Consider the following 24,107-nt stretch of genomic DNA (forward strand, 5'->3'; position numbering starts at 1 on the left):
AATTAAAGCACTCCAACCCAAGGCCTCTGTCGGGAGTCCGACCCACGACCTTTGGTGTTAATTAGGGCAAAATTATTTATATAAGGCACAATTAATTAAGGTAGAGTTAATTAAGGCACTCGATCCCACGACCTTTGGTGGGAGAAAAGTAATAGGAAGTAACAACGCATTCGAATGAGAATGTCAAGTAATTTTAACGAATGTCTCGCGAACCCGCAGGCTTTTGCCTTGATCCTCTTTAGCGTATGCTAAAGTGACTGTCAACTTTTTCATAGTTTCACACGTTTTTCAATTGCCTCTTCCTCCGTTTTCTTTTGTATTTACTTTACATTTGGTTGTATGTACACTCTTCATAATTGTTCTTTTTTTTATTATTCATCGTTTGTCTCCTGTAGCTTTTTCTTTAAATGCATGCGTCCGTCAGCACCCGAACCTTAGTGTTGTTTCTGTGCAAGTGAAATAAATGATTGATTGACTGATTATTAACCTAGATTTCGCAGCGCTTTATCTTGGGCTAAATCTCACCGGCTACTCGCATCTGGCATGTAATCAAGCGTCAGCAAGCGTTGAACTACCCCCCTTGCGGCCCCGCCGCGTCAGCTCAGTGGCTGTGGCCTTGCGCTGCTGAACACGAAGTCACTGGTTCAATACCACCCGCGGCGGCCGCATTGTGATGGGGGCGGAATACGAAAATGCTCGCGTACCGTGCATTGAGTGCACATTAAAGAACCCAAGGTCAGCAATGTTTATCCGGAGTCCCTCAGATCGGGCTTTCGACATCCGTAAAACCCCTGAATTTAAATTTTAACCTCCCCCTCCCTCCCCACTCCCTTCAATTGAATTGAACTGCTGCTGCACTGGCCATTGAATTTCTATTTCTGGCTTTTAGCTACTTTGCCGAAGTGAGTGTACACAAATGAGGCTGGATTGTGTGGTCGACATCGCGTGCCCTGTTTACAGGCATCAGGTTGCGGCCAGATGCATGAACCAGTGCATTCACGCCAGAAGTGAGCCAAGACTGCAAAGATTTCTCGGCCGTAACACTGTGACCGGGTGTCTCTGCGCAGAACTCCAGGAAAATCGTTCTATCATTCGTGTTTTCCTGTTCCGCACAAAGCAACGTTCGACAAGCGCGGAGGGGGCTCAGCGATTCTCACTCGTGTCTCTCTTAAAATGGCGTCAGTGAAACAGCCCCTTGCTAGCGCCCCTAGCACGTAAATACTAGCACAATTTTCTCTTAAATTGTGCTTTTGTTGTGCAATAAAACAAACTAGTACAAAATTATGATGACGAAATTTATACAAGGTTGTATTTTTTTACACAATGTGATAAATACGGCAGTTGGCAGAAATGTGAAACTCACGAGCATGCAGCGCCATCTGTGCACTAAGCAAAGAAACAGCGCTGCACCTGTTCTAAAGAATGCCAGAGAAATGCAAAAGAGACTCGAGCAGCGCGGTGGTCGGTGAGGTGTTTCGTCGCTGTGATTTTGTTTTCTTCCTCTCACTAATGATCACCGTTTGATAGCCAGGTAGCCTTCCATTGTCTCTCGTTCGCAAGAATGCCGCTGGCGCAGCTTGTCGTCGCAACAACAATAGCGGCGAGGTAACCGGGTCAGCTGTGGGAAACGCGACTCCCACAGGTCCGCTACGACATGCAAGCCGTGTTCTGCGGGCGAGCCACGGGCTCTTGAGTGCGGTGCCGGCTGAAATATGCTCAAGAAACGCCGATAGCGCACGCTGGATCTGCGGGTGTGGGCCACGGCCACAACAGGATGCTATTTGCTGGTAAGTGCACGCAGCGTGTACTGCGTTTTCTCTGCTGTAAGCCGTTCGCTTTCAAAGACGATGCGGGACTAGCTCAACCGTGGCCATAGCGCGCGTAATTTTTTCATACATTGTTTGCTGTTTGCATACATTGTTTTTCACGCGTTGCTTACTGAATTTTTTTTTTTCGCTGTGTTTATTAAACTGCCGAGGGAAAGGCGACAACACGAAAAAATGTGTACCCGGTTGTGTATCGTCCAGCGACGCGAACTTTCCGTGCTGTAATTTGAATTTCTCATTGCCGCTTGCTCTTAAATACTGTAATTATGCGACTGCCGTAGCTGTGACAGAGTAGCGCCCTATACTCACGTCAAAATGTCACAGAATACGTGCTAAAGAATAGGCCTATGAAATGAATAATCCCAGCATAAATAGCTGACGGCGTTTGCCCATTCCTTGACGTTTCCGGTGCTGTACAGTAGACACGACGTTCGCTCGTGCAAGAAAAAACTTGGGTCGCTTGAAGCCGGCGCCTCGATTTCAATGGGGCGTACCATTTTCACAGAATTGACTTCCTCTCCGTTTCGCAAGGCGGTTTCGCTTTCACAGTGACGCTTTCTATACGTCGATTTGACCGTGCCGCTTTGAGACACGCTTTCCGTACCGCTTTGATGCATTGCCTCGTGCTGTAAAGAAGTCAAACCCGTTCGGCACGCAGCCGCCGTTGCTTGCGAGGACGGTTACTTTCTCGGCGTAATCCGTCGCTGCTTTGCCGGCTGTGTCGTGACCGCTGAGCTTGCCTTGTAGATAAGCTGCAGGCTGGATGAAATAGCGGCAATGCGGTTATGCGGTTGTTGAGCAACTTGTGCACTGGAATGAGTTAAACAGCAGGATCGCTGAGGTATCGCATGTAGCCCAGTTGTAGCCTTTTGTGTTTGCCGGTTTAGCGAACCTATTTTGGTTTCCCACCGACCTGGTTATGCTTACTGGTGTTCCAAATGTCGGTTTATATTATAGTTTTCAATGAAACACCACCGCAATTTCACTCATTGATTGGTAAACGTTTCTTTTTTTTTTTTAACGGCTTTTCCAATGTACTGAGGCTCGAAACGTGACCCAGACACGGTATTACGTGTTATTGTGACAAAAGTGGTGGCATGATTATTCGATCGCATATTTCTACGTCATTATTTTTATTTTCAATTGATACGTCTTAAAATTTACTATACATGCAGACTGTGAAATGACACTTTCATCAACGTTCTAAATTCACAAAAGCTTCATTTATTGCTCGACGGGAAGCTTGTAATTGACGTAAGGCCCCTGTACTTCATTAAGGTTTATATAAAAATTCAAACAATGAGCGCGCAGCGGAACTTCCAGAGTTGAGATAAAACCGTAGTCTAAACGGCGTCGCACTATAGGCTGTCTGCGTTTCCCAGCCTCCATCCTTTTTCGAATGCATCAATTGGTTCAAATAATAGAACCGCATTCGGAAGGATTTTAACTCCACTGTAGTCTTATCACCAGTGGCGGTGATCTAGGAGACAATACGACGTGGTGCTCGGAAAAGCGTCCGGTCTTGCCGGTGCTTTTCCGGCCTGACGAGAGGTCCGCTGTTTGCCAGTATCGCGTAGCGGCGACTGCAGGCACGGGAACTGCCAGCGTAAACCAGTTTGCTGGCGTCGCAGCGGGCGGCGGTCTGGCGTGCTGGAAAGCACCTTGGCGTGGTCAGTGCGTTGCCGCTGTACCTGCGTCGCCTGTCCCGTGATCGCGGACGCCGTTTTTGTGGTCGGTGACCCATGCATGGCCTCTGAGATTGGGCGGCACGAGATGTCTTGCGCGCGCGCCGCCGGATCTCGGAGGACATATGTGACGCATTGAGTTTCCTACTAAAATCACTACGGGGAACTCCGGCACTGCGATCGTTCTGGTGCATGGATTTGGCTGATCTTCGCGATTGTGGCGTCAGAAGTTTTTTGTGGCTTTGTTTACTACGCTTCATCTGCCTTTATTAGCCCACATTTTCTAGCAATCGTACATTTCTGAGCGCAGAAGGCAGTGGCAGAGTGCGCACATGTGTAACCGCTGTGAACTGTGGTATTTATGACGCTGTATTTTGTTGAAGATGATCAATTTGCAAAGTCACAAAGCCGCTTGAAGCCAAAAGGATGAAGTTTAGGCAAATCCATCATCAACATTCCCTTGCTGGCTGAAGCGCCATGCTTACAGTTCCCGTAGACACTTTTGTCAGATTTCCCTCTATAATAGTTAATTTTGTAGGACACTTTTAATGTTCTGACGCACTGCTAAGGCACACAGGCGGGATGTTCTGGGTGGCTGCAGGATGTGCTAGTAGCTCCAGTGACGCGTTGTGACACTGAAGTAACGATGATTTGAGTTCTTGCTATTCTTTCCTCATGGACATTTGCGTTCCCCTTCCGCGACGTCCGTCGTCGTTTGCCCTGTCGGTAGTGTGTATTATTTGCAGAGACGCAGGCGATTTAGGGGCAAGATTACGCAATCGAGCACCGGTCGCATTGTAAAGAGTTGGTCAATTTATTCGATTAAACCAATGTGAGAGTAAAAAAAAAAAAAAAAAAGAAAACACGGAAATATTAGGCAGCGGGCGCGTTCGCGATGTCACTCGTGTCTTCGAAAGTGTATTCCGTCACCGAGAGAGCTTGAAGACTCTAGAAAACGTTGAGAGAAAGGTGCACCTTTCTCTATTTGCTTTATTCTTTATTGACGTGAACATATAATATGTTAAAACCGGAGAATGGTTCTTACCACTACTACTCGTCACACCTGGAAAAGGAAGATGTTACTCTCCCCCGATTACAAGCAAATGTCTAAACACGTTTGACACAGTTTTAACTAATTATGTGCAGCAATACCACAAACTGTTCGGCACATTTAGTGTGCACATATTCGCCTGTGTATTGACATCAAGTGACAGCAGAGTCATGAGCGCTCGCGTTCAGATTCTTGTCCGGGGCTGTGGGGCTGAGACTTTGAAGAGAGCTGAGAAACTTGAGAACAAGCTAAGGATCGCGCAACGAGCGAGGTAAAGTGAAATGGTATAAGTGTAACTGCATGAGGCTTGAAAAGGGGGCAATGTGGTTGAGAGAGCAAACGAGTGTATACCTGTTGAGATTACAGGAGCACTTATCGTAAAAGAAGCGTTTATGCTCACGCGGATCAATTGGCTGGCGAAGCATGTCAGGCTAACCCCGCCTGCTTGCTGCAACACCACACTAAATTGGTTTAGAATTACGAGTGTCAGAGTGGAAAAATGTATGCGTATGTAGGAAAACCGGTTACGTGGTTGAGCTGTTTGACGACTTACTTTTGACGTATTTCTCTCGCATTTACCGCCAAATCGCCGTTGACGTTTTAAAGATATATATGTATACACACACATTTTCCTTACTTTGTGGCACTGCTGTGAACGTGAACACGAACGCTGGCAGCGCCGGAGTTCCCTTATAGTAATTTTTTGTACGGAATTCAGCGGAAAGCAAAGCGTCGGTGGCGCAACCGCGTCCGGGCTTCAAGCCTTTGCGCCTGACGCACGAACGAGAACACTTCGTGGGTGGCACCGTTTTACGCGGTTTGAAAGTGACGAATGGAGTGGGACGGGGTGCGCAGTATACTGCCTGTAAAGGAAGACGCACGCAACCGCGCGCTGTTGGACGCTATCTCTGTTCTGCGCCCCTGTGGTGTACATCTCTCGGTTTCGATGTATACGGTTCGAGTTTGCTTTGTTTTTGCTGACAAATGTGAGAGGGGGGCGCGCGGAGTATTATGTCGTAGTTGTGCTGCAAAATCGAGAGATGGTCGTCCGGTGCGGAGTGTTTAAACAGCATCGGGAGTGCGGAACTGTGGCGATATATATATATATATATATATATATATATATATATATATATATATATATATATATATATATATATATATATATATATTGATTATGTGTACGTTGCAGCGTCGTTCACAATAACCAGATTGTGGCTTTAACTCGATATAGGCGCGGCGTTACTGTAGCGTTTCTGTTTGAATTGTCCTCGTTGAAAAGCTTGACGGGTAGCATGTATTCAGCATGGTATACAAATTTATCAGAAACGGAGCACGCCAGCACCCACGGCCAGTCATTTCAATATTGCTGCATTGCTGCACTGTCTATAGCGACGCTCTTTTGAAGTTTGCGTGTAATGTGCGGACTTTATCGTCTACGTAAAGAGTTGTGACGTAAGGGTCGTTACCGCCCATGCAGTCCACGAGCCGCAACATTACAGTGCCGTAGCGCGTGGCATTTAGTGCTTGCGGCGCCGTTAACTATATCAGCGTGGCCGTCGCGCTTGGTTGCGGTGATAACGCCCGTGGTTACTTTTAAAGGAGACTGAAGAGAAATTCGTAACGATGATTTGACTGGTATATCAGTGTCTGAAAAAAACTCGCTCAGCGTTTCTTCGACGGAGATTTTGTTAACTAATATGCGATAACTAATATGCCAGTGGGTCGATCGATCCTTGGCCTGTTTGATCGGTGTCTGCAGCTGCGACGCCTATAGATAGAAAACGCGTAATTGGCGACTTGCCTTGGTTGAACGGCAACCTCGAAAACTTCGGAAAAGAAATTCAATGTTTATTACATCGTGATATAATTTAAGTTTTACAACTGTAAAGCACCGTGGAATTGAAGGTAGCGGGTGCCTGTGTGTGTTCCGTGTTGATATATAGAGCGAACCACGCGATTCTGAAAAAAAATAATATATATATATATATATATATATATATATAAACAAAGACAAATGCTCTGAATATGAAGCTTTGGCTGCGAGTCACGGATGTCTGTCAGCTGCGCTGCAGCGCTATATAACGGCGTGTATACTAGAGAATGTACACCTACGTGTCCAACCGCGATCTCTCGCTGCAGTTCCGGGAACGGGTTAACTGGCGCACGAAGTCTTCGCTGTATATACTCGCAAACACCTATATATATGCCTTTCCGACGGTGGTCTATAAACGAAAATAAACGTTCTGTCGGAAGATCGCTCCCTCCACGACTATAGCGAACGTCCGCCTGTCCCTGTTCGAATGCTCTTTCGCGAAAATAACGAGGGAGGAAGGCTTTTCATAAACTCGCGCGGCCGCTCGACAACCGCCCATTCGCGGCGCGGTGCATCCGGCTGGCGCTGACTTTCTTTCTTTCTTCTTTCTTTTCTTTCTTTCTTTCTTTCTTTCTTTCTTCTTTCGCCTCTGTACATTCTGCGCGCTTATGCTTCCTCTCATGCATAGCAGGGGCAACGCTACGAAGCAGGACTCCGTGCGAATATATAGTAGTTTTTTGAGACCGAATCGAATACTAATCCAATGGTGCCAGAAGCGAGTCGAATCAAATATAGAGTATTTTTCGAACGCTTTCCGAATATTCTACAGCCTTCTCATCGATAATATCAAACAATTTGGTATTCACAACATTAGAAAGTTTCTATCATTACACTGCACATTATGGACCATGCTTTGTTATAAGCACAAAGGCAACAGTAGAAGCAACTAAACTGTTTGTTCGTACACTCGGTGCTCTTCGGACATATGCGGTCATGCATTATCACATAAAACTTAGAAAGGCACCCTTGTTGGCATGGTTAATATCTGTGTATACCTTCGCGACCAAATCAGAAGTGCGTGATGTCCGCTGCATCTATAAACAGCACCAAACAGTACCCACTACCGAATGCCGTGTCAACATATATTATTGCGAGTGACGGTGTTCAATCGGAAAAGTCTGTCCGTCTGAGTGACGCAGCGTGGCCTAGTAAATCATGTCCTCTTTAGATGGACTACACCTTATCGCATTTCTGATTTAATTTGTGTGATCGTTGGAATTCGATGATCTGGATATCTGAAAGCTATTAAAATATTTGGATCATTTAATAGTTACGGTTTGATTCGAGAACCAAGTCGAATATTGACTATTCCGTCCGAGGACCGAAACGAATAGAACGATGTGCGATCCGTTATTGGAAAGTTTCTAATATTCGCACGCCCCTATACTACTCTCGCCGCTCGCATTCGCGAAGACGACGACGATGATGATGATGATGATGATGATAATAATAATAATAATAATAATAATAATAATAATAATAATAATAAAAGCGCTTAACCTTGCATTCGGCCGCGCAACGCTTGAAACAGCGAAGCTGGGCGATCGTAGCCCAGCATTTTCCGGAAGTGCGCGCGAACTTTTCGTCTTATTGCTCATGATGATGATGATAATTTCTTTTCGCGCGTCTCGGACTTACGGCCGTCACTGCGCGTTGCATAGCGCAGCTAAGGAGACCCGCTCCGTGAGTGCGTCTCTCTCTCTCGCTCTAATAGCGCGCAAAACCTCTTCACCTCGCAGAGCACTAGCGTACGAACGCGCCAGCTGTGGACGAAGACGACGACGCTCGAACGCAATCATATAGTTAGCGTAAATGCATGTTCTGCAAGCGTGGCTGTATAGCCTAGTGGTTACGACGCTCGCTTTGGGACCGGGGTTACGCGGGCCCGGATCCCACTTCTTGGTAGTTTCTTGATACGCACCACAAATTACGGCTGGCCTAAACAGCTTCGCTGTTAATAATAATAATAATAATGTTTCACTTTTGAAACCAAGATCTACAGATGTTGGTTTCATAAGGTATGCGTCATTTAATACGATCTAAACGGTAAATCTCGTACTTTTATGTCGCAAAATATGGCATGATTATCACACGGAAGGCGTCGTATATCTGAACATATGTTCATTACCGAGCAGCCGGAGTGACACGTTCCGGCGACGAGCTCCCACAGCAAACCGCTTGCGCTCGCCACCAAAACTATGTAGGTCGCATACCTGAAACACAAAGGTGCACAAATGAGGCGTGATCTGAGATAAGCTTACATGCACAAGTTGTAGTGCTTCCTTAGAAAGCGTCACACATATAAATCCTGAGCCCGAGGTCGCGATCGAATCCCGGCCACGGCGGCCGCTTTTCGATGGGGGCGAAATGCTGAAAACACCCGTGTGCTTAGATTTAGGTGCACGTTAAAGATAACATACAGGGTGTTTCATTTTAACTGCACCACATTTAAAAAATTGCCTGTGGCACAATTATAATCCTTGATCTAAACTAGAGCACTGCACGGGCTCGGGCTTACCCGAAAGCCCGGCCCCGGCCCGGCCCGTGGGCCGGGCCGGGCCGGGTAGAAGTTTTTTCACGGGCCCGGGCCGGGCTCGGGCTTTCTGGTGGTGTGCATGTAACGGGCAGCGAGTTATTCTCGGGCGTCTCAGCTCTGAAAAACATTATTTTTCGGTCTCGGGCCGGGTTCGGGCCGGTTTCGAGTTGGGCTCGGGCTGGGCTCGGGCCGGGCTCGGGCCGAGCTCGGGCCGGGCGGGTAACGTAGATTATCTCACCATAAAAGTTTTGATCGGGCTCAGGCGGGCCGCCCAACGTAAAAACGGGCCCGGGCCGGGCCCGGGCTGAAACAATCGGCCCGTGCAGTGCTCTAATCTAAACTACTCGATGAGGCGGCCATTACTTCCACAAGAAATCAAAACGCCTAATTGAATATTCACCTTATTGCGCTAATTAACGTTTTAATTAATTATTTTACGGCACATCTTTCAATCTACGAATTATAGCCGCTGAGTTCGCAAGGCGTATCCACTTGGAACGAATTCTCATGACTGAACCAGTTTCGAGATAATTTTCAATGTGTTCGACGAAATGCATGGGCGTTCCAGTTAACTTTTTGAGGAAAACGCTCTTTTATACATTGTCGAGACGCCAGTGTGTTCGGTGGCACCCGAAATCCCCTTTTGACGATGCTTATGTCGCAACTGGTGCCTGGCTTACAATTTCGTCGGGCACGCCTGTGACTGACTCATGTTCCGCATTTGAAGCACTTTTACGCTGCCACATAAAAAAAAAGAGAGAGAATTCAGTGAGCTTTCGGTGTCCTGACTTCCAGTTTGTTGCGTAGTATCACGCAATTCCGAAAGGGATTGCACGTGCTAGTGCCGCCGATTTCTTTGTCTTCTCATGCAAGCTGAAACAAGCGGTATAGCCCCGACAGGTAGCTGTGAATTTCGGCGTGAATTGAGCTGCGAAACTATGTCTGTGTGGCTGACGCTGTCCTTCAGCCTTTTCCCTCATACCGAGCGGCAGCAGAAAACACGGCCTCAGAAATGGTCGGCGCGTGCCGCCTCCATCTCGGAGGTAATGTATAGATCGCTTTGTTAGCCTTGCAGCTACGCAGCACCGCCGTGGCGCTCCAGGCGCAAGTGCGGCTACATCTGTACGAGGCAGAGCATCCGTCTGCCGCCTAGCGCCTCGCGCGGCGTCCTGGGAACGGCCTTCGGTATCAAAATAGGCATGCAAGGTGAAGGGGAGAGTACGCTGAATTAGCGAGGATAGGCTGGTGGAGAAGCGCACCGCGGCACGAGAGAGAGCGTTTGTGCGTCGTTAGGGGACGGGCGCTGCGCTATATAGCTGCGAAGGCGCGCCTGAAATCTTTGTCGCTGCCTCTAATGGCCGATACATGTACGTATCCGCTGGAATCGCGCTCGTGTTGTTAAACAGGGTTCTGAGCTGAGTGGAGGAAAATGGATGTACTTATGTGACATTCTCAGCGCGAGGAAGGTTTACTGCGCATTGGTAAAACGTTAACCGAATGGAGCGGTAAAGTGAGGCGCTCGTAATGAACGTTGGGGCAGAGAGCCAGTCGGGGCATCTTAACTCGTTCCTCGCGTTTCCTCGTACTTCGAGTTTTATCCCCGAAACTTCCCTTTCGTGTCGCTAACAGTGTTCTTTCTTTATTTTTTCTCGTACTCTGTCACTAATTAGGCGACGCCTGGAAACACTCCCCAAATAGGCACCACACTGTGTAAATTACGTTCATTACAAGCGCTTGCTGTTGCACCGTGTTCCTAATTTGTCCTATCAATGTTTAGGACAATTCGAAACAAATCGACTGCCGGGAGCTTCGCCTACAGACGTTGACATGCGTTCCTATGTATAAGGCAGGGTTTAGAAGCTTGCTTCAGTTGTTTTTGCACCTATAGCGACCTAGAATATGTAGCAACAAAACGCGTGATAGCATTTCAACAGGAATGAAATGTACAAATTGTAAAAACACTCACCTTTCGTAATTTTGTACGTGCACTGCTTGGCTTAACGTGAAATAACCACAGAAGGTCAAAATTAAGCCGAAAGCTTCACTGCGGCGTCCTTAGAGCCCGGGAGTAGGAATGTACAGTATATATGTTCCGCTGTTAAAGTGAACACAAAGTTAATATTTCTGGAGTGATTACAGCTGAGTTATTTTGAAGTCCTCGGCAATAAAATTTTTGCCAGGTGTAGGTCTACGTAAGACGTCTCACCAAGCACCTAATTTTGTTACAAAGTCCTCGGCAATAATTTTCTACTAATATAGGCCTACCTAACGCGTCTCGTTAGAACGTTTTCCTCAGAGGTTTACAGTACGTACAAGTTACGTCGGTATGAATGCTAATTAGGTTAATTCTACTTAATCGTAGACAGCACAGTGCTACACCATCAATAATGCGTGAGTTCACTTACATACGGAAAAACGGGGAGATTCGGCTGTTAGGAAGAGCATGGAAATTTGGAAGAGCTTATATGAGCATGAGGTTTCTTTAAAGAAATTGAAGGAACCAGTGCGTTAATATTCGCGTCGGTAAATAATTTAGTACGCATGTATATTGAAGGCATTTCCAGCCTTGAAATTAGCCAGTGAACAATGACGGCAGACTAGCTTTGTGGGCCTGCGGTAGCGTGCCAGTAGTCAAACGATGGCTTGCAAGAAGAGAGATGTCTTTATTACGAATAACAATTAAAAGGCACAGTGGAGAAGCGACGACAGTCGAAACTTATCACGTAATTTATCGATGCACCCTATACCTACGTCTTGGATGAGAGGAACTTGGCGGCTTGCGGTTGACACGTATAAACGCGAGCACAGGGCAGGTGAATCAGCCGGATTTTATAAAGAAAATGGGAAAATTTAACCTCCTAAGACCCCTTGTACAATACATTGCACATGGCCTTGAAATTAAAAAAAAAATTCAATCGGAAGTGATTACGCAAAATATTCATTCTGGATATGAGGTACGGTGCGTGTGTAACTCTAAAGAAGTGGCTTACTCATATTCTTGTCGTCCGCTTTCGAGAAATTTGCCACTAAATTGATCTATACCTCTGTGTCGTCCCAGACGACCGAAATCAAGCTTGAGGTGTGTTTCGGAATCACGGAGATTTAGTGAAAATACCGGGCGCGGCAGCAACACGGCAGTACATGTACTGCACGTATTTACACCTTCATCTCGGCGTTTAAGCAATGAAATGCGGTTTATACCGTAGCCAAGATGAGGATATGTGGAGATAGTGGAGACATGGAAACGCAGCTTTTGGCGTCTAACCGTGGGATCTAAATTTTAAAAATGTTTTTTTTTTTTTTCAAGTAGTTGTCTTCGTGTCTCAGGAGGTTAAGCCAACATTCATTCAACGAGTAAATGGGGAGGGGCAAAATGAGTGTCTGAATATGCACCAACTAGCCAACGTCCCAGCATTCAATGGTAGGGCCAAACGTATCACCAGCGGTATCACCAGACGCGCCGCAAGTCGCTTTGAAGTGGACGACAAAACGCTGGTACAAGTATAGGTCTGTGAACAATTATGGCATTTACATACCAAGTGTTTCAGCGTACACTTTCAAAAATTTTTGAATGTTGCCTGTGACAGATAGCACAATTCTAGTTTATGAGCTGGTCTACTTGAAGAGGCGGACATTACTTCCACAAAAAAAATGAAATGCATAATCGACTAATTAACAAAAATTCTGTAATTAAGTTTTAACTAATTCTCTTATGGACCCATATTGCAATTTACAAATTCTCCATTTACAGCACGCGGAGGGTCGCCGCGTGCTGCCCGCTCCCCTGACACACCTGACAACGACTCGTGTCAGCAAGCTCGTTAATTTTACCTTTTTTTTTCTCTCTTACTATCGGTGCTTGAGACCCACGGTTTGTGTTAATAAAACATCTACACTTTGGCATCGAAACTGATATAAATTTATTGCCCTTAGAGGAAGCTTTAGATCAGGCGCTCCTATCTAAATACATGGGAACGGAAAATCGTTTTTCTTGGAAACTACCGGCACCAAATTTGATTAGGTTTGTTACATTTAGAAGAAATTTCATAATCTAATGACTGTATCAAGCGGAATTTTGATTGAAACCGTCAATTTTTAAAGAACAAATTGTAGAAGATCGCGAAACTTCGCAAGACAAAACTATAATGTTTGCAACTTGGCAGCTCGGCAATGAAAATTTATATTAAAATTTTGTAAGCGGCACCTAATAATATATCAAAAGCATACAGATTTGATGTATTACGCACCGCTCTGAACTATATCACCGATATGCGAGTAGGACTCTTGCAAAACCGTCGTAAACATCGCAGCAAGTTCACTTAAACTGTAAATTATATCAAGCTTATCAGCTTTAGCTGCTCTAACGGATGCAATTTACAGAACTGCGATATCTGTTTTTGGTGCAAAGTTGCGGATTTGTAAACTTCGTGTTCTATGTTTTCTAAACTTAACAATTCCCGGCAATGAAAAAAATATATTACAGGTCCTGAATAGAAATTGCGCTTCCTACAGTCGCTAAAATTGAACCTTCTCTCTCAAGCGCAACAAATTTCATTCAGACTGGTCCAAGGGTCGTTCATAAAAGCATTTCTGCGTTTTGCATGTGCTTGAATAGGCGGCATCGCAGTAGGCCCCTAGCTAAATCTGCCTCTTAAATATATTGTTTGTTTCCTAGTACTACAGCCGTCTGTTACTTTTATCAACGGCAGAATTAGTACCCTTTTCTTCATTATCCCTTGAGCCCAAGGTCTCGGGCAAGGTTACTACGACGTTCCCGTTGACCTCTGGATGAATAATGAATGCTGGGACCCGCTAACAAAATATGCCCTATGGTTTCTGCGCTATCTCTAAACGCTACGCATGTGTAGGTGTGTTCTGAGCAAGGCTGGTTGGTGCATGTTTAGAAGTTTACGGTGCTTCGGCAGTACCGCGTACGCAGCGCTGCTATCGAGGCACCCTAAAGCCATGGAAGAAATAAGATGGATGGATAGATGCCATGAGCATCCCTGTTTGAAACGGGGCGGCGGGTTGCGCCGCCAAGCTTTTTCAAATTTTGCCGAATGTCTTACATACTTTACTTTTTTTTATAGAGACAAAAAATTTCCATGATTAAACTTTCTGAGACACTATCGTTTTTTATACACCTTCGTTTTTTTTTTTTTTTTTTGTTCTCCCTACTTTCCTACCGCCGAACCTCCAACCGTCTTTTACTAATCTCTGTTGCGCACACGATATCTTACCCCCTGTTATCCCTGAACCCAAGTGCTTCAAGGAAGCCTGCGGAGCCTAAATCGATAGCCGGGTCGCCGTGTTCGCATTCTAGTGAAACATGCTCCATCGTTTCCCTCGCTTCGAAAAGAGCTTCCCTTCGAGTAATCATAAATTATTTATCTTAGTTCGTTTTTATCTCTTTGGCAGTTACTCATAGCCGTTCTCTCTCTCTCTCTCTCTCTCTCTCTCTTTTTTTTTTTTTTTGGTTGCCGCCACCCAGCGCAGTCGCTTTCCAGGATAGATGGATGGATGCTGTGAGCGTCCCCTTTGAAACGGGGTGGTTGGTCGCGCCACCTAGCCCTTGTTATTATTCTGCCTAATGTCCGACCTATATTTTTGAGAAAACACACAGATACAAAGAATTCCCAGCATCAGACTTTTTCAACCATTACTGGGGACTCTGTTTTTGTACTTCTCCGTTGTTTGTGGTCTCCCTACTTTTCTGCCGCCAAACCTCCAACTTCCCGCCAGCTACAATGCCTAGAAATGTATTCAGTGCCTAGAAATGGATAGCAGGGGCACTGTACCACTGCTATCCCGAACCCAAGGGTTTCAAGGAGACCAGAGGAGCCTAAGGAGGAGGAACTAAACTTTATTGAAGACAAGGGGAGAGGGGAGCCGAGAGCCCAAACTGACAGCAGTCCGTGGGCAAGCGCCATCCGACGTTTGTGCGTGAAAGCGCCCGCCTCGCAACCTTGCTTCGTCGTGCCACAGATGGCGCCATTGGTTCGCGCTGCGGTATTTTTGCCTTCGAGATTCGCGGTAGCTGGCTCGGACGTTTGTCTCACACCGCACTGATTTGCGTGGATTCGATCACAGGCGGCGACTCTGTCTCATTCTCGGAGTGTCCGAGACGGCCTTGATTAGTGGCGGGAATTACGTAAAAGGACTACTTGCGTGGGAATTGTCGAAGGCTCGAAATAACCAGTAGCGGAGCTTTCCGGGTAAATGTGAGTGAAATGCGTTAGCATTACGTCGCACCCATTTGAGGTTCCCTATCCATGATTTTAAACAGCGTTCACCACATTGCAAAGTGTTGTTCAGGTCCCCCCTCTTCGAGGAGCGAAGTGCAACTGACGGTGGTGCGTAGCAGACCACGGTCCACCGTGAGTTGCACTAGTAATGTATATGGAAAATGCGTATGTGAAGTGTGGGATGCCGGTCACGTGGCCTAGATATGTTAATACATAAAAAAAGCAGGAAAGAAAAAAAATACAATACAGTGTGCGAAAAGGCTTGGATATAAATGGCACATTGCATGAGAACCTGGCTGTGTAGGTAGTACAAAAGGGAGTTGTACAGTTGTCTCAATCAATTCCGATTGCATTTCGATTTAAGAAGTTTACGTGGCATTTATCTTTAGTTGCGTGATTTTCGACTTAGAAGGAGGCGGACTAGAGCAGTATCGTGTTGCATCGAGACTTCGGACCTTCGGCATTTTAATGCAAAGCGTTCTTGTCCGAGTTAACTAAATTTTTGGTGTGTATCGGACCGTTTTTGTGAGCTGCTGATCCCGAAAATAGTGCAGTCTAAAGTAAAGCGATCAATAAAAAGAAGGAAACCGCTGTTTGGATAGTCATCGTAATGACTTCTGCTCGAATTAAATTAAAAGCTTTACCCCGAAATAAAGTGCGTAGAACGGCATAATTAGCCGTGACATAATGGCGCCTCATGAGAAGCTGTTTTGCATCAAAGGCCGGGTACCCCTGCTCTAGATTTGAGGTCGTATTTGTAATAACGCGAGGGTCCGATCGAGTGTGGTCGCGCACTGCTCCGGTTGCACCCACAACGCTCTAGTCTCTCTCTGTTCATTTTTTCCCCCTTTTTTACAGCGTAAGCTATTATGGGCTCATTCCAATAGCTGTTTCTGGTCGCGATGTTGCCGCCGCCGCCCCGTAGCCGCTATCGCCGGAAATGCGAAAAAAAGTACCCGCTCTCCGCCGGGATCGAACCCAGGCCGCTGCGTGGGAGTCGGATACGTCACTACTGAGCCACGCAAGCGCTTGCCATCACGCAGAAGAAAAATTCCCTTTATACGCGCCCTGCGCCTCTGCGCGTGCGCGCATAGGGAGGCTGACCCGAGCCTCGGCCAGTATGGTGACGCCATCTAGTTAACGTGCCTGCAACCGCCGCGTGCGACTAGATGCGATTCAGACGCGATGCGATTCAGACGAAGTGCGCAATCAGCACTCTCCCGATGTTAGATGCGCACCACGTATTGTGGGTACTTCGTCGGTACACGTTATGGCGTCTCCTCGCAAGGTACGAACCGCTGCTGAAGAAGCGAATCGTAGAGCTAGGTGCACGGCTACAACGAGGCATCATCAGGCTCAGCAGACTGCTGTGCAGAGAGCATTAGAAGCCGCAGCTCGCCGTCGACGCCGATGCTGGGCGGACAGTTCAGTTCAGTTCAGATCGTCAAAATCAAGGCGAAGACACTTTGCTGCGAAGACCTTGTTGTGCGTGGTGCCGAAATTGGAGCTGCTCTTGTGCCGCTCAACCAGCTTATGCTGTGACTGTTCTGCATGTGCCACGCAGGCCTGTGACTTTTTACTTTTTTCTACAAGTTAGTGTACAATAAACCTCCCCTTTTAGAGACGCACATTGCGCTAGCTTCGCGCTAGGTGGCCGCGGATTCTTAGAGACGCACATATACCTATTACCCTTATATATATGTGTGTGTGTGTGTGTGCGTATATACACGCACATAAACATAACCACATAAATACACACACGCCGTAAAAGCAGTAACCGTTCACTGCAGAACGCTTGATTTATAACCACTCTCCGTAACCAAACCAAGCATGTTTCGCATTACATACTAGATGTCAACTGGAGTTGAGTCTGCTTATTTTTTTTCTCTGAAACCACTTTCCAAACTTGGCTTATGCATTATAGTGAAATGCACGCTTGCTTGCAAAAGATTTATGCGGGTGTCTTCTGGCACATTTCTTTCGCATATCATGCAAACATTTGCAATGCATCTGCAATGACTTTATTACGCGTTGTCAGTTCAAATCATGCAACATCTGTGGAAAACTAACTGTTGTTGTCTCCTGTGACAGGATGGTAAAATTATGTTGAGGCAAATATATTTTCTCTCGGTTTCTGTGTCGCGAGATTACTTAATTAGGGCTGTGTCGAGTTTTTAATGAGTGCTGCCACATTTGTTTTAACATGTGAATGCCAAGACATTTTCCTGCAAAGATCTGAGCTCCGCTACTATTGCCTTTAGCGAAATGTTTCCCTAGAGCACTCATTTAAGCTTGCACAGTTATGATGTACTGTTGCTTATGCTCATCATGTGGTGAGTCTGCTTCATGTGATTTCAAGCTCATTTTTCTATCCTTGTAAAAAGTCAGCACTGACGCAACTGGTTTGACCATACACGAGTTCTTATTTGTTTTCAGGGCATTCACAATACAACTCAGAGGTTGGTGGTGGTGGAAAGCGACAGCACCTGCCAGAATTTAGCATGCCGGCCTGGTGCTGCAGTGCGCGCCGTATTCGGGTCATCTTGGTCTGTTTCATCGCTTTCAACGTTGTCATACTGCTGCTTGCCGCCATCAATTCGGGTACCGTGTCTCGGGTGGGACGTGGTGGCGGGCTCTGGACTGAGCTGTGCCAACACTGCGGTGGCAGCGGCCATGACCGTGATGCTTCGTACCGAGACATTGCCATGGACATCTTCCACTTGCCACTGCTCGAGAATGCGGACATGGGCACACACTACTACCCACTCCCATCAGCTGGCAATCCAGTTGGCAAGTGGTGCTTCCGCCAGGGAACACTGCCGCTTGCTGACTCTGAGAAAGCTGGAAAGTGTCTCTGTGCCAATGCCTACCATGGTGCTGATTGCGGGATTCCTCAGGTGAGGTTGGATTCTTTCCTTGGTTACTGCAGAATGCACAAGCAGAATTTGAAAGCATGTGTATTTTGTAGGGTCTCGATCATGCTCTTGGGACAAAGGAACGGCATCACAGTAGAGAAAACAAATCAAATAATATTTATTGCACCTTTTATACAGTAGCCAACCAAGCTAGCTGAATTACAACTCGTGGAACATGCTGATGGGCACTGGCAAATCGACGAAGACCAACTCGGCACACAAGGATATAGAGCGAATATATGTTTGCCCCTGCCAAAGCACCAACAGCTAAATTGCTCGTGGGTGCAGTCGCGCGAGCGCAGGTGCATACGAGTGAACGGTAAGGCGTCCGCGGGACAGTCCTGTGGAGCGCCCCGTCGAGTATGCGCGTGATCCATCTGCAAGTGCCGAGTTTCCGCAGCTTAAGATGAGGCCAGTGCCTCTCGCATCTTAGTATCCCTGCCGTCAGTCGGCGCTAGCAGTGGGACAATCGTACTGTGTGATAGCGTGGTATCAATGTAGCAGGAAGTCATACCCATTGTCAAGCAGTATAAATACCTGGGTGTATACATAAACGACGGAAAGACCCACTCAAGCGTCCATCAAGATAAAATAAAAAATGAAATGGAAGCAGAATGCAGCCATAGAATGCAGCCATAATGGAACATAGAGCACTTTGAGGCTACAATAAATATGAGGTGGTGCAAGGAAACAACTAATGGTGCCAGCACTAACGTTCGTAAATGCAATTCTGTGCTATAATTAAGAAGTCTTGTTGGGGTTGGAGATTAACCAGAGGGCGGTGGGCCAACTGGCTTTGGGGGCCCATGTTAAACCACAAAGGAAGCAGTTCAACGTGACATTGGTTGGGCTTCTTTTGAAGGCAGAGAAGCGCAGAACAAGATGAGTTATGAAAAAAAAACTAAGGAACATGAAAATGGCTAAGTAACTGGAACATGGAACTAAGGGAAAGAAATGACCGGCTAAAGTGCACAAATGTCTCTTCCTCAAAAGTGTGTGCACAGTATGGAGGAAGAGGTCAAGAAAGTTTGCAACCAAGTAGAGGGTAATTGAAAGTGTAATAAACAAGCAGGATGAGGCCATAAAGAAGTGAGAAAAACAGGTAAATTGGAGGCAAACGATGAAAGCAAAAGAGACCATGGAGGTTTACAAACATGGTAAAGAAAGAAATTGGGAGGGAACGTCTGTATGATAACGCAGAGAGTGCCTTGCTATTTGAGGCCCGAGCTGGCTGCCTGAGGGTGTAAACATACTGAAGCAAATACGTGCCTCAGGAATGAGGCATGTGTGCACTGCAAAAAAAGCACAGAAACGACTTGGCATGTCGCATTGGAATGCCAAGATATTCATTCACCTAGTGAGACCCTTAGGGAATGCCCACCTTCCAGATGTGTTGGTATTCAAAGAAGGTTGAAAGCTGTTCAGCAGTTGAGATAATTAAGGGATGTTTAGAGTATTGCTGGAAAAACATTGGGGAAGAGATTGAAAGAACCAGAGTCATTGCAAGCATAAGTGATGGTACGATATAGTGGGATAGGTCTTAAATACGAAAATTAAGATCGAGATCCGTTAGGCAAAAGACTAGATAGCGGTAGATATAGCAAAACCTGAATAAAAATCAGATTAGGCAATCATTTGCCACTGCCCCGTTTCAAAGGGTATGCCAATAAACATCAGCAGCAGCGCGCAATCTCTTGTGCTGGTTTACTACTGACTACCGACGCCACACATGCGACGTGGGAAAACCGTATTTCAGGAAACGTGAACCATGCAGGGAAAACGACATCAAGGGACACAAAAGAGTCGAGCTTCCTCAAAATTTGCAGCTATTCAATTTCTGTCCGTAAATGAAACAAAGTAGAGTATATATATTTTGAAGCAGAGTTGGCCGTACTCATTCTTTTTTCGTATAGACATAAATTTTGGTGGTATGATCGGGCAGTGGATGACTCCAGGCTTTGTTTGTGGTTGCGCACAGCTTGCTACCGTTGTTACATGTTCTGGCATAGATTTTTATAGTGTAAAATACATTGAACCAGTTTTCAAGAACACAACTACTTATCTTTCTAGCTTGTGTTTCAATACTACATGAAGAGGAATTTCAGTGTTTTATTTCTTTGGTATCCAGGCACCTGAAGAGCTATGTTTGTGGGTCACATGGGTATGAGTACGCAGTTTTAATCAATCAATTTTAGTATCATCATTGCACGTTCAGGTTTTTGTGCAGCATATCAATGGAGACGTTGAGACTGACACAAAATAATGAGATTGCAAAAGTAGATTTCTTTTTAGCTTTGGTGAATGTAGGGAACTGATGCTTTAATGTTTTCAGTTTCAGTGCGTTCAGTGCAGTCATATTAAAGCTTTATACTAATATGCTCACTTGAATTATATGCATGAAATTGAAGAGCAAGTTTAGCACTCAAGCTATATCTTGCCACATAATTTGCGCAGGTTGTGTGGAATTCAAGCTTCCTGGAAGCGGGAACAAGACAGGGTGCCTGGGTCCGGCGTCGAGTAAAACCTAGAAGGCTTCTCAGCATTTCCACAGTGACTGGGCCAGCGCAACTAGACTTTCTCCGGCTTCATATTGCATACTTACAGCCAATTGTAGATGTGTTTGTCATTGCAGACAAAACTAACCGTCTGTTAGCCGACATAGAACGCACTTTTGGTGGTCAAGAGGAGTACACTAAGATTGTGTACCTACCCCTCAACAACCGCAATAACTCAACAGCAACAGCTGAAGACATGCTGCAGCACCTCTTTTGGAAACGCCTCTCTGACTTTCGTCTCGATGATCTTCTCGTCTGGGCGGACCTTACCACAGTGCCACTAGCGGAAGTACTTCTCTTCTTGAAACTTTACGATGGTTACTCGGAGCCTGTGTACTTGAATGTTCGACAGCTGGCATACAGTTTTCTGTGGGAGCAGAAGCCAGACTTGAAACTAGGCAGCTTGGTGGAGCCCAATCAAAGATCACAAACTCCATTTATCTCGAGCTTTGCTGTGTTGAGTGTGTTGTGCCGTTACAACTTGACTTGTGCAATGCCACCCAAGACAGACGCTTTTACTGCAGCACAGCTCGACGCATTTATGAAAAACCATGGTTGGGCTATAGAGCATTGGACATTGGGGACAAGTGAAAAGCCCTCTGGCTGGAATTGCAAAAACTGCGTTACTTTTCCAGACTCATCATCATTGTTTCCTGAAGGCAGCATGAATGAATCTACAGTGACCAATGAAAAGTGGCAAATAACACTTTTGAACAAACTGAAGGAAAATGGATTCAGCCTTGAAACTGTGCAGCCTGTGGATAAAAGGGATCTGAGGTACCTCGCACCGGGAATATTGTTGGAGAAGCCAGGGTCGCTATGGTACTTGGTGCCACTGCATTTGAAAATTGAAAAGTGATGTGGTGGAGCCAGGGTGTCGTTTTTCAAAGCTCACCTCTTAACAGGCAGCAAAGTTGAAAGCAAAACTGACTTGCAGAGATTACTTTTGAACTGAGGAAAATTAATTTTATGTCACTGACCTTTTTTTTTGTCTTCATGTGACATAATGTTGTGGTTTGCTGCAATAATGAACATTTAGGAGGTGCCGTTTATCAATAGTGTTAGTGATACAGTGTACTTTTTTTTTGTCAATGTTGTGAGGTGCTTGGACCTACATAGAGAACTGCAGTTGAAGTTTGACTGCTGTAAAGCCACCTTTTTGGCAGTGATACCATACACTTGAACAAGAAATGATGAGCTATGACGTGTTACGTTCACAGTTGATTTGTTTGTTTAGAAATGTGTGCAAGCAAAGATATTTGGAGCTATATAGTTGTGCTTTCTTATGAATTTTCTTGATGGTTGTCTTCACTTGGGCAGAGTTATATTTCTGCTTTAACTAAGGAGTGCCTTCAACTTGTGTGAGCTGCATGGAAGGTCCCTAATGTAATTATCTGGTCATAGCAGGAGCGTCCATGTTATAGTTTTGTGCACCGGTGAAACCAAAAATCGTTAAGTGTGATATATCTTGTGTGCACACTTGGGTGCAGAGTGTTTTCTTTTTGCATTAAACTTATTGTGATACGTGATTATTGCCTCTCATTTAAGTACTGAGAAACTAGAATATAACACCAGGGTGCTGTGCCAGTCCTTCCCACCAAAACATACTTTCCATTTTTCATTGTAGTGTTACATATTCTGTTGATGTACTTTTATGTTGTCATGTTGAGAATAGCAACATAAATGACAGTGACAGATCTTTGGCATTATGGTTAGATGTTTGCAGTCCATTTATCAGCATTTTCAGCCTTTTCCACTTCATAAAAACTATTTCACGAAATTGCTTAAATGACACTTCAGTATGGTATAGTACTTTAAACTTATATGGCTTTCCATAAATTCTGTGCTATGGTGATAGGTACATACTTCAGACAACATTAAGATGTGACTACCTTATATGTTCATGTCCTTCACCCTGTAACATCCTCAATTGCAAATTTTCTTATTATGCATTTATAGAAACAAATTCATCCCAAGGCCATGCTGCTGAAGTATCTCATTTCTTCATTGGTGACTTCGTTTTGTATCTGTAAGCATCACATTTTGGCACATCAGCTTCGTAACTCAATTTTCATGCTGCCTTGTTGGATGATGGATATTTTGCAGGACTACAGCAGTAATTCATTTTTCAGTTAATTCATGCAGTTCGTTGTAACGTAGTATACCTACTTCGCTGAACTTATGCCCACCCCTCCCCCCCAAAAAAAGAAAGGCTGTTCTAAAGAAAAATTAAATTTGGTACATAGAGGGAAGCATTTGAGCAATAATGTACTAATAAACACATGTATATTCATAGAAAATGGCTCGGTTTGCACCAACAAAATTACTCTTTTTTAGATTGGTAGCAGGAACTGGGTGGGGCTATCTTATGATACGCTGCATGTTTGTGACAGAAGTAAGACCAAAACATAGCTCTGGTCTGCAGGATCTCCTTTCATATATTGCACTTAAAAGTAGAGTGTTTAATGCAATGTCACTAAAGTTTGTGGGGAATCTGTGAGGGAAGGACTTCCTAGAGTAGGTGGAAAAAAAAGTATGTCTTGGGAACATGCAAACTGAGTGACTGAGTGAAAACCTGGGAAAAATCCAACCAAAATTTTAATTAAAAAGCAACGTTTTTGAGCCATATCAGTTGCTCCTTCAGGGGTTGGAAGGTAAGAGACACAACAGTGCTTATATGCATTTCTGGTGGTTAGGCAGGCTCGTAGAGACCTTATGTAACCCTTGGAAATAGAGAGTGGGCAGACGAGCGATTGACGATTTCGAGCATTTTTATTTAAAGTGCCTCGACTACAAAAAAAGCTGCATGTGGTGGTTATCTGCACTAGCTCTCCGCATGCCTGTCTAACAACCACAAACGCAAGTAAATGCTGCTTTGCCTCTCACCTTCTCGCCCCTGAAGGAGCTGGTCTGGCTCTGAAACAACTGTCAGTTTTCTCAGTCCTTCAATCAGGTTATTGTTTCATACCAGGCAGATCTGTTGAATCTCTGCCTTTTATTCTTAAAATTAATACATCTTTTAGTCGCTTGTTATGCCATAAAAGGAGCATTTATTCAAGTGTTAGAGGTCTTTGTATGAAACAGTCTTAGAGCTTCCTTTTCTTGCAGTATTCTTAACGTCTTAAAGACAGAGTTGTTTATCCCTCAAGATGTAAGCTATTGTGCCAAAGTTATGCTTACGGTTTCTTCATCTAAAAAAGAAGTATATGTGTTTTGTTATCTGTAGAATAAGAAAAATGAGTGCATATACTCATAAGCTGTAATTGTCTCTGAATTTCTGGTAATTTTATGTAACCGAGCTTTTGTTCAGTACAACCCATGTCTCATTTTTGTCTTGTGTGCGAATCAGAAAACAAATGTTTGAGGTGACTTGATCCAACTAAACAGTTGCCTATAGCAAACAAAGAAAATTTAATCT

The 24,107-nt window shown here is 45.2% G+C and overlaps 1 protein-coding gene across 1 annotated transcript; it reads left to right on the forward strand.

Annotated features, from left to right (window-relative positions):
• Positions 1–1,422: 1,422 nt before the first annotated feature.
• Positions 1,423–23,902, forward strand: LOC119460788 (beta-1,4-mannosyl-glycoprotein 4-beta-N-acetylglucosaminyltransferase-like). The gene is made up of 3 exons (XM_037721878.2): positions 1,423–1,787; positions 17,656–18,116; positions 20,589–23,902. The coding sequence occupies exons 1-3, from the start codon at positions 1,775–1,777 to the stop codon at positions 21,546–21,548; spliced, it is 1,434 nt and encodes a 477-aa protein (XP_037577806.1). The 5' UTR covers positions 1,423–1,774; the 3' UTR covers positions 21,549–23,902.
• The last annotated feature ends 205 nt before the right edge of the window (positions 23,903–24,107 follow it).

Source organism: Dermacentor silvarum, chromosome 8 (genome assembly GCF_013339745.2).
Source record: "Dermacentor silvarum isolate Dsil-2018 chromosome 8, BIME_Dsil_1.4, whole genome shotgun sequence".
NCBI classification, from domain to species: Eukaryota; Metazoa; Arthropoda; class Arachnida; order Ixodida; family Ixodidae; genus Dermacentor; species Dermacentor silvarum.